This window comes from Pteropus vampyrus, unplaced genomic scaffold (assembly GCF_000151845.1).
Source record: "Pteropus vampyrus isolate Shadow unplaced genomic scaffold, Pvam_2.0 Scaffold140, whole genome shotgun sequence".
NCBI classification, from domain to species: Eukaryota; Metazoa; Chordata; class Mammalia; order Chiroptera; family Pteropodidae; genus Pteropus; species Pteropus vampyrus.
In genome coordinates this window covers 4,340,333-4,352,019 of record NW_011888921.1, presented here as the reverse complement: position 1 = coordinate 4,352,019, position 11,687 = coordinate 4,340,333, and the positions used below count along the sequence as shown (strand labels likewise).

The 11,687-nt window shown below is 35.8% G+C and overlaps 1 protein-coding gene across 1 annotated transcript; it reads left to right on the top strand.

Annotated features, from left to right (window-relative positions):
* Positions 1-9,786: 9,786 nt before the first annotated feature.
* LOC111744728 (olfactory receptor 10AD1) lies at positions 9,787-11,047 on the top strand (the record flags this gene model as incomplete). Its single annotated transcript, XM_023535402.1, is given in 8 exon segments — positions 9,787-9,855; positions 9,858-9,936; positions 10,395-10,425; positions 10,427-10,471; positions 10,473-10,512; positions 10,514-10,734; positions 10,736-10,953; positions 10,956-11,047. Coding segments are annotated over 8 exon segments (795 nt in total), but the record flags the coding sequence as incomplete, so codon positions are not given.
* Positions 11,048-11,687: the final 640 nt, after the last annotated feature.

Sequence of the window (11,687 nt, the reverse complement as noted above, 5' to 3'; positions counted from 1 at the left end):
AAAGGATATGTCTACTTAAATGAAAATCCTGCCTTTTTGAATCAAAATAAACTATTAGCTAACCTAAAGGGAAAAAAGAGAAAATCAACATATAAAAAGAAAAGATAACCATTGAAACACAGAAAATTTATAAAATCTTTGAGTTACACTGCAGACCTTGAGAAAATGAATTTGAAATGCTAAATAAAGGTAGACTCTCTCACTCTAAGAAAACAAATAAAAAACAAACCCTGTAGTTCATATCATACTTAAGACAAAATTTTGAATATTTTAACCCTTAGATGAGGAACAAAACAACTATATTCACTCTTAGTATTTTTATTAAATATTACATTGGATTTCTAGCCAGTGTAATAAAGCACAGAAAAAAGATATTGTAGGCCTAAAGCATAAAAATGAAGAATAAAAACTCTTTACTAACAGAAAAAAATGATTGTGCACATATAAAGTTCACACATTTATGGACACGAGATTTATAATAAAGGTGATACTGCATAGCAGGAGGGAAAGAGGTTTTTCAACTGGTGGTGCCTAGAAAACTAGTTATCCTTGTGGGAAAAAAAGTGATATCTAACTCCTACTCGATGTATATATAAAACAAAAACAATTTCCATTTAAATTTAGATCTAATCCGTAAAACAATAAAGCTTTCGAAGATAATATAGGAGAATATTTACATGATGTCAGGGAAGAGAAAGTTTTCTTAAGACACAGAAAAATGCTAACCAAAAAACAGAAAAAAATCTTAGACATGACTACATTAAAATTAAGAACTTCTGCTTACCATTCCCAAAGAAAGACGTGAACCCTTGTGAGTTGTGCGCAGTAGCCTGTTAGTTCTTATACTTCTACCGTCTGTTAAATATCAGTAACAGTGCCGAGCCGTCAGACCTGAACTCTAGCTAGTGCCTTCACAAGAACTTCATAAGATGTGGTAAAGACAAAGTTTTGCCATCCTTCTTATACAACAATGATATTTCTCAAAAATAAAAATAAAATTGCCCTTTGTGGAGTTAATCATCTTAATTCAGGAAGACTCTTCTTTTTCTTCAAGATATTCCACTGCACCCAGCTTCAAAAATTGTCATACTGTACAAGTTATGTATCAAGTAACTTGATCAGCCCGAAGAAGTGGATAAGGGAGGTTTTTTTTAACACTAATACCTCCAGATGGCGCAATATATTCGATATTGCTCTTTCAGACGTAGTGAAAAGGGAGAAGAGACTTCAGGGCTTCATCTGTGATTAAAGAACTAAGGGTCAGGGTTATTCTTATAGAGAGATCTGTTTATCAATGCAGAAGTAATTTCCCTCAAGAATGAATCCAAGAGTGTGGGGAAAGGTCAAGATATATCTCTTCATCTTGATCTAAAAGCTAGAGGGAGATACATTCAAAGCTATCTCTATACTAGAATTGGAAGCTCTTTATTGTCTTCATTTCATGGATCATTTCTAAAATATCAGCCCTCCCCTAAAGATGCTCCTAGAAGAGGCTGACCCTGTTTCTCATCTTGTTCTGTAGGTGACAGCCTCCTGATCTTCTGGCAGAGAGGCCTTTGTTTGCCTCAGCTTCTCTCTCTGGTTTCTCCTCAGGTTGCATGAATGTCCTAGACACCAGCAGTTCCTAAAGAAGGGCTGCTTTTAATATCCGATTAGGCTGTCCCCTGGCACATGGTATCAAAGATTGTTGAGGAGAAGGTGAAAATGGAGACAGAGATCTTTGTGTGATATATTAACTTATCATCAGCCCTGTAGTCCCTGGCCAGCCTCACTGCAGAGACTGAAATGCTCCTATAGCTTCAATGCTGTGCAATTGTTAAGCCCATCTGAACAAGGCAAGAGAGGAAATTAGAACTCTCTTCTGCCAGCAGAGATGTGCAGAATTAGTCTTGCTGACATGGGCCCACTCTTTCCTGTGCTGCTTGTAAGTTCAGAAAGGGCACTGTCCCAGGAGCCAGAAAATTTCTTTTGGTTTTAATATTTTATTGATAAGTGGCTTCAATCCACAGAGGTGTTGAGGATACTAAAAGACCATAATTAGTCTTGCTCTAACTCTGTATGTACTTGACGGGTCTGCTTACTCTTTCTTGAGGCTCCATTTCCTCATCTTGAAGTTATATTAGAGGCATCTTTTTGGAGCACACAGTTCCTCACAGGTTGTTGTGAAGAGCATATGAGAGAATCTAAAATATGGAGAGTCACAGAAATGGGAGGGTTTGTTGCAATTATTATGTTTTTCACAGACTCTTCTAATTTCTAACTTTCTAGGGGAGAAACATTTAAGTTATTGGGGAAGGCTTTGCTGAGGATGTGGCGTATGATCTACATCACAAAAGTCAAGAAAGAATTCACCAGATGCCAATAGGGATAAAGGACATTACATAGAAAATGACCAGCATGTGTAAAAACATAGAGGCAAGAAGAAGTAGAGTGTGTGCAAAGCAGGCTCCAAATAAAAACTGAATGAACAAATGAATGGATTTGTATATGGTAAATAGTAACTAGAGTATAGGGTGCATAAAGGGTGTGAAGAAGGTTGAAATGAGAGAATGAAAGGCTAATTGGATATGGAAATGAGTGAGGGAGAAGTGGAAGAGGTCACTCAGGCTCCTATTTAAATGAGTGGATGTATCTTGATGTTATTAAATAAGAAAGCAAACACAGAAGGAAGTATAGTCTCCAGTCCTCTCTAAGCTTTGGAGCCATTTGGAACTGAAACGAGACCTGAGGCACTGGAATCTGTCCTGTTTCCAAAGTCCTCAGAAAAGATTTTTTATTAGTCCCTTAGTCAGTCACTTTGATGCTTTCAGATCTCTAATTAAAATGAGTAAATAGTCCTTTTGTCTAAGCTAATACTCTTGTCACACTTATCTTCATGTCCTATTGTTCTCTTGTGAGAGTTGGAGAATAGCTGGTTACCATATTTGAATAGGGGTATTTCCCAGAATGTTCTTTTTTAACCTCTCTTAAATCTCTCTTTTCAGTGTTCTTCTGACTCAACCCACTTCATAAGATATAATTCTTTGTTTCAGGGATGATCTGGTCAGCCCGTTGACCGGGGTATTATATATATTGAATTTTTTAAAATGTAAAATATATTGCTTATTAGTTCTTATTATACTTTTCTCTGTTTCTCCACTCAAGTTCTTCTTTAGTTGTTTCTTTTATTTCTGGAAACTTTAAAGATAATAAGGAAATAAAGATAGCAAGGTGTGGTAAAAGGGTTGTGAATATTTAGCCTGAGGAAAATGGCTAAAATGGTTAATAAATGTATTCAAATCTCAAAGGGATTCCCCTTTCATAATAAATCTTTCTTTACTATGGATTAAATTTAAAAAATGAGGAAAATAACTATAAAGAAATGTGGATTATAACATATGTGTGTATGCAAATGTGTGGGTGTATTCCTTACTAAATGAGACATTAATTAATAGTATAACCTACAGGAGGTAGTGATATCTCTGCCCTAGGCACCTTGGTTTAGTGGAAAAGGTATTCTGAAGACATAAAAAGCCTGCCTTGGTCTGAGTCTCTTTCATTTACTAGCTACAAGATCCTGGGCAATTACTTTAGCTTTCTAAGCCTCAACTTCCTCAACTGTAAAAATGGAGATAGTATCTATTTTTAGGATTTCTGTAAGTTTTTATTTTTATTATATAAATTATATGTAAGAAATCCTAAAATGGAATGACATACGTGAATATGCTTTGTAAACTATAAATTACTATAAATGGAATAACATACATGAATATGCTTTGTAAACTATAAATTACTATAAATGGATAAAGAAATTTCATAGACATTCACTGGAATGGTTCGAAAGATTTCATGTGAGGGATTATATAAACTAACAGGGGCACTCTCTCTTCCACAGAGGACCCCAACATCAGATATCCTCCCTGGAGCAGCTTATCCTAAGGCTCCATGACATTCATTGTCTTTCTTACTTGTTGCAATGAAACGGTCCATTTCCAGCCATAGCAACAGAATGAGGTAAGACATGATTTCCATGAGATTATCTCATTTTATATATGTACTATAATATATGTAACCAGTGTCCAACTGAGGAATATTTAGGTTATCTCTACAGCAAAAATGAACAGTGGAGTCAGAAGTGTTTCCTGTAACATTATACCCTCCTAATGGGAGAAGTTTAGGTAGAAATTCTGGCCTCCTTATAGGTTGAAACACAAAGAGGGAAAAATTCATCCTATTCCTAGAAATATCTTCTGCAAACAATGATATTTCTGCCCTTTCCTTTTCTCTCCAGTGGTGTACTGAGCTGGTTGGTACCAGTTCTCAAGAACCAACTATAAAATTTCAGGAATTTTAAGAACTGATTGTTAAACACAGTTATTATAAACTTACTATTAAAATTATATAAGTTATATAAACTTACTATTAAATAAATTCTATTACAAAAAAAAAGTAATAAGTACTCAAAATTCATCACTTCCAAAGTTTTTTCACTACATTTTACTATTATCTATGCTCTTGAGGTTATTTATCTCTATTGTATTTTTATGGTTGGAAAAACCACATAATACTGACCTAATATGAGTCCCTTCCTGACTCCGTTTTTAATTTCTAGCTTGATATGGGTCATGGTGGGAGTATTTACACCATGGAAATTGGCAACAGCCACAAATCTGGTGCCCCTCCCAGAGCCATCTGTTAAACACTTACCAGCATACCATTCCTTTAGTTCATGTGTCAAATGCTTTGGCTAGTTCTTGTGGGACATCCCAGAGCCTGCAGCTGTTGTGGGTAGACAATGCAGCTTCTGGGATCAGACTCTGCAGATTTGAATTCGAGCTTCACTACTTACTCAGTGTAACATTGGACATATTACTGTGTATTGGTAAAGTGAGAATAAAAGAAAGACTACATATCCCATAGTATTGTTTTGAAATTTAAAAGACTTACTACATATAACATTTGTAGAACAAACAATACCTAACATATAGTATGTATTAGGATTATTTTACTTAGATAAATTTTTAAATATGACATGGAAGACTCCAGTCTTACTTTACTAAGGATTTTTAAAAATCAGATCACCGTTGAATTTTAACAAATGCCTTAACATCTCATTGATTAGAAGTTTTTCATCTTTGACATATCAATATACTGAGTTATATTAGTAGAATTCCTAATATAAGAACTTTAAGCCCTCCGAATGAATTTCACTTGGTCATGGTGCACTATTCTTTTAATGCTGATGGATTCCATTTGCTAATAATTTATTTTGTCTATTTCATCATTTTTAATAAATTATCTTGGTTACAGTTTTCTTTTGTGTACTTTTTCAGGTTTTGGTATCAGTAGTTTGATGACATTGTCAAAGTAATCAGTAACCAGGAAATTTTTATTTTTTTCTGTTCTTATAAACAGTTTCAGTGGCTTTCAAAAATATCTGATTGCTGCAAGATTAGATACAACTCATGAAACTATCAGGGCCTGGAGCTCTTTGTCAGCTTTCTCTGTTTTAATAGTTCTCAAACTTGTCTGCACATTGAAATCACCTGGGGAAATTTGAAAAATACTGATGCCTGAGTCCTCAATACATTCTGTTTTAATTAATCTGATATGCAGCCTGGCATGGGAACATTTTAAAACTCTTCAAATGACTGTAATATAAAGCCACGGTTCAGAAGTACTGCATTTCTTTGATTTCTCTCAGGATATTAGTTTAACTTGGTTTCTGTCTTTTCTTTAATGAATTTTAGTGATTTATACCTAGAAAGTTACTTTTACTTCCAGACTTTCCAACTGATTCTTTTAAGGTTTTACAAAGTACTATTGCATAATTTTAAATAATTTTTTTTGTAGCTGTGATTATTTCACTTTTTTTTTCTTTTTTTAAATTAAATTTATGAGGGTAACATTGGTTAATAACATTATATAATTTTCAGGTGTACAAGATTATAATTTGACATCTGCATACTCTATTGTGTACTCCCCGCCTAAAGTCTAGTTTCCTTCTATTACCATATATTTGATCCCCTTTACCCACTTCACTTCTCCTCACCTTCTTTCCTTTCTGGTAACCACCATTCCATTGTCTGTATCTATGAGTTTGTGTTTGTTTGTTACTTTTTATTTTATATTCCACATGAATGAAATCATATAGTTTTTATCCTTTTCCATTTGACTTATTTCACTTACTCTCAACCATCCATGCTATCCCAAATAGCAATATTTCATCTTTTTATGAGTAGTATTCCACACACACACACACCGCATCTTCTTTATCCAGTCATCATCAATGGATACTTAGGTTTACATGTTTATATTTCTCGTTTGTGTATTTGTGCTCTCTTCCCCTACCTCATTTTTGTTATTAGAGAAATAGTAGTTTATCTATTTTATTGGCTTTTTAAAGGAGCAATTGTTGAATTTATTTAACTCTATTTTTTTTTCTGTTTTTGTATTCAGTAATTTCTCCTTTGATCTTTAGATATTTTCTCTTTCTGGTCTGCTTTAGGTTAATTTTGTTTATCTGCTTCTAGCCTCTTGAGCTATTTCATTTTGTTTTATTTAATTTCATTTCATTTATCATTATTCCTTTGTGTTAAGTAACAGAAGTATTTCAAGCTATTAACTTTTTCTCTAACCAATATCTGTGTATAGTATTTATTAATATATGCTAAGTTGTTATTATCAGTATTTTTTAGATAGTTTTTAATTGCTATTTTGATTTCCTGTTTGATTTAAGAGTTGTTTTCAAAGACCTTATTGTTTTATCAGTTTTCAAGTAGTTGGGGTTATTGTCATAATCGTGTCTAGTTTTATTGTTGTCAGAGATTTGCTTCTGTATTAGTTGGACAATCCTTCTAAAATATCTGCTTGATCTTAACTGAACATGTGTAACACCGGGCACTTAAAAAAGAGAGAGCAACTGATATACTGAGTTTAATTAATAGAAAAAGAAGTAGCACCTAGTGCCTTTCCATTCCAGGCAAATTGATCTTTTAGTTTGAACCTTATTCTTGGAAAGGAAGCACTTGAGGTTTCTAGATCCTTCACCATCCCTGGTGTGTGATCAGGACTAAGACCTTTCTCATTGCTTCCCTTACATGTCCTATCTATCACAAGCAAGTTCACTCTAAAGTTATTACATTAAGCAGGAGTCCACAAACTTTTTCTGTAAAGGCCCAGATAGTAAATATTTTAGGCTTTGTGTGTAGGGTTACTAATATTGCATGAAATATATTTATAATGAAAAAGTTTTTATTGTTTGACTGAGATCACATTTAAATGGGCATATTATATTTTTATTTGCTAAATCTGAGAATCCTATTTATCAGGCTATCCAGTCTCTGTGGCAACTACTTCGCGCTGCTGTTGTAATGATAAAACAAACATAGACAAAAAATAAGCAAATATGTGTGGCTGTGTTCCAATTAAACTTCATTAAAATAGTCCATGGACTATATTTGGCTTGAGGGCCATAATTTGTCCACCCCTGCATTAAACCAGTAGTTGTCAATGTTTAATGTGCATCAGAATCACATGGAGAGCTTGTTAAAAAAAAACACTGATTGCCGGGCTCCATCCCCAAAATTTATAATTCAATAGATCTAGGGTGAAGCCCAACAACTTGTGTTTCTATCAGGTTCCCAGGTGATAATGCCACTGCTGGTCTGTGGACCACACTTTGAGTACCACTGCTTTAGGAAAAAAAAAGACTATTACATTTTTATTCCTAAACGCACTCAGGGGAACATAAGCTTGTTTATTATTATTCATTCAAAGACTTCCTCAGTCCTATCAGACAAAAATTTTAAGTGCTGAAATTTAAAAATTCACCAGACCTTCCTGACCAGCAGGGCTTCCCTAGCACATATAGGCTAATTACAAAAAGTCACTACCTCTCAGAGAGGGATTAGGAAAAAGGCACCACTTCCTTTGAACTTACCCAGCCCTTCACCAGGGTGCACAGCTTGGTAAACTGAGCACATTCTGGATTTCAGCATTCACTCTTCCCTTCAGGAGCCTTCGTGCAGTGCACAAACTATACGACATTTCTGGTCATTCTGCTGATTAGAAGAATGTTATTTACGATGTATTTATGAACACATTCTAAATTTAAAATATACAGTAAGAGTTCACTTCTTTACTTGAAGTAAAAGAAAAAGCAAACAATATTTTGTCAATCGAATGTGACCAACATTTTTTTCACCTTTATTGAGCTATAATTGACAAAATTATCAAGATATTTTAAAGTGTACAGTGTGATGATTAACGATATTCGTAAGGAAAATCCCATACACAAACTGACTCCTGTACTCCTTCTCATACCTCAAGGGGAGAAATAAATAGGTTTTTAAGAAATCTCTATACAGAAATTTAAGAATTTTAATGCCTAGTTTTTATATAGTAAATATAGTCTGAACTGTTCTGCTTTTTGGACTTCATTTATCTTTAATATACTATATATATATACATGTAATATACATATATTATATATTACATCTATTATATATATAATTACATATATTATATATACACATATATACATAATATACATATATGACATATATCTAATATGTCTCTAATATTTTGCAAATGTTCCATGACCCTTCAAAAAGGTACATTTCCTCTATGCAGATGATAGAGTTTGAAATATTCTCCTTATAATTGTGTGCTTTCTTGTTAATATTATCCATATGTTATATGGATTCTCTATATTCTTACTTATCCCCCTGACCTAATGACTTGGTATATAGTATAATCTCCACAAGATCATGAAGTTCTTATGCATGATATCCCTGGCACCTAGCACAATACATGGAACATAGTAGGCACTCACTTATTAAATCGATAAACTATTTTGGGCTGTAAAGTGAGGTGGAGTGCAACTGTTCCTAGCTCTTCCATTTAAATAAAAAATGAATTTTTATCCTTTCTATTCTCTCCCTGTTGGACCTGTAGCAGATCCCCCGACCTGGAAATAGCTGTAATTGCTTTATTTCTTCCTGAAGATACCCTTTTCCCTGACACTTAAGTTCCTATAGCAGTTTCCACTCAGGCCTTGTGTTGGTCTTAAAAGCTTTTAAAATAGAAATATAGAAAAACAGTTACTGAAAATATATCAACTGAAATATTGACGTGGTAATTCTTTGTATTTATTTATTTATTTATGCTTTTGCTTTTGGGGGTTTTCCAGATGTTCTATAATGAGCAGGCATTACTTTCTCAGTAAGAGAACAAAGAAAATTTGTAATTAGAAATACCAGTAATTTTTTTCTCTGGTATTTCCACATTCAGGTTCAAGTTCTACTTATTGAGATTACACAGAAAAAGTAAATTCTCTTTTCTAGATGGAAAATCCATTAATGTTTAAAGGGACCTATCAGATTCTCCCTGAGTCTTCTCTTTAAAATTTCCCTCAAAGTTTGGCACACGGTTTCTAGATCCTTCACCATCTTGTCTGTCTCTGAACATAGTCCCATTGGTAGATAATCATTTTAAAAAAACTCCTAGAACTGGATATATTATTTCAGGTAGAGCCTGTTCCACACAAAGTACAATAGAATCTCCCTTGGTTCATAATACAGTCCCACTATTGCAGCATACAATAGCACCGACATTTTCAGTGCCCATGACACTGCCGACTCACATGGAGTTTTCTGAAATTCTTGTCTTTTTCATTCCCGTGCCCCCAATCTGTTTACACAAGTAGATAGCACCTATACACAGCTATCTCATCTGTGCTTTTCCTGTCCTCCCTCCTCAAGCAGGCCCCAGATGCTGGACAAAGGAACAGAAGCACAGTGATCATTTATCCTTGTGGGTTTTGAGCAGAGCTCCCTTTCCACTCGAGCATTGCTCTGTACCCTCCTTCTTTCTAGTCCTATAGCCTTGCCATGGCCATGAATGGCCTCATCATCTTCATCACCTAGACAGATCCTAGGCTTAACAGCCCCATGTACTTCTGATTCCGGAGAGCTTGACAGGGCCGGATTCCAAAGAGGGATCCTGACCCGGACTTCCAGTGACCAGATTCTTGTCTTATGCCATGAGAAAGAATTCAAGGGCATGACAAACAAAAGCAGGAAAGCACGAGTTTTATTAAAGCAAAAGTACACACTTTTGCTTTAAAGCAAAAGTACACACAGCTCAGAGAAAGAGTCACCTGGAGCTGTCTAAATTATGGGCTTTTAGTTAATTGGGGGAGGGGGTGTCCCAAGCCTCTCCAGCTCGCCTCCTGATCTTGGCTTGTTTCCCAAGGCCATCTATCTTGTCTTCTGGCCTTGGCTCATTTTTCATGCTGGAGTCTCAAGCTTGAAATCAAACCAGGGAGAGGGCTGAGTAAGGGACTGAGGAAAAATTCCAGAGCAGCATCGTGGAGCGGAGAGGGAGCGTCCATAGGCTAACTATCTTGCCTCACTTTTTCCTTCGCCACTTGTCCTTCCTAGATATGTTTCATCACCACCATCATCCCGTGGATGCTGATCCACCTGGTGGTCCTTTGCCTCTTGCTTGACCCAGATGTATCTATTTGGGTTTTGGTATGAGTGTGGCTGAATGCATCCTCTTGGCTTTTATGGCCTATGATCATTATGTTGCTATCTGCCACCTGCTTAGCTATGCCCAGATCATGAGCGAGCAGGTCTGTATGAGTACTGCCAGGTTCTTTGGGCTGATCAATGGTATCCTGCTTGATTACATGACACTTTGTGGTCCATTCTGGAGAGACAACCACATATAAAGCTTCTGTGAGGTCCCTCATAGTCACCCTGTCTTATGGAGACTCCCAGTTTAGTCCAAGGGTGATCTTTAGGGATGCCATCGTGGTGCTGCTCAGCCCCATGGTGCTCATTGTCATCTCTTGTGCCCACATCTTGGCCTCTATTATCAGTAGAACCTCCTTTTCAGGTCGGGGGGAGACCCTCTCTACTCGCACCTCCCATCTGACTGTGGTCATCTCTTTCTATACCTCGGCCATGATCCTGACAAAGACAATCCTTTCTCCCTCCTCTACGCCATCATCACCCCCATGTGCAAACTCACCATCTACAGTTTTGAAACAAGGAAATGAAGGGGCTATGGTAAAGGCCTTTGAGAGGACCAACTTAGCCCAGGCAGAGTCTGTCTAGCTAGAAGACTTCTGGAGGGGAAACTCCCTCCTCTAGCCTTGACAGTTGGGTAACTCTCCAATGCTGAAAGACTCCAGGAAAGAGCATTCATAGCTTCCTTTGTACTAGCATTAGACCTGGGATATCTTATTGATGTCTAATGTTCATCTGTCTGAATTTACTTCCAGCATTGTTTTCTCTTGGACCCTCCTCAGGAGAATTCGATACTTCCCCAAGTTTTTTTCTTCTAAGTTCTAACAGGATCTGATAATATACATAAGTGCACTTAACTCTATTTCATTTTATTTGTATAGTATTTTGACATGCTATTCCCAGCCTGAGTTTTGCATATATATTTAGGAATAAACTTTTCTCTTTTAACTTATCATTTCAGTCTGCGTTTTCTTTCTTACATTCTACTCTCATATCCTGAATATGCCCTCATCCACCTTGCTCCTATATGAGAAAAAATAGAGGAAGAAGTAAGAAAAAGAGAATTAGGGAGCAGTGTTGACATGAAGAAAAGTCAATTAGAGAAAAGAAAAACAAAAACTAAGGATCAGTAGCCTGAACTCTTATGTTCTTAGCCTTTGCTACTCCTTG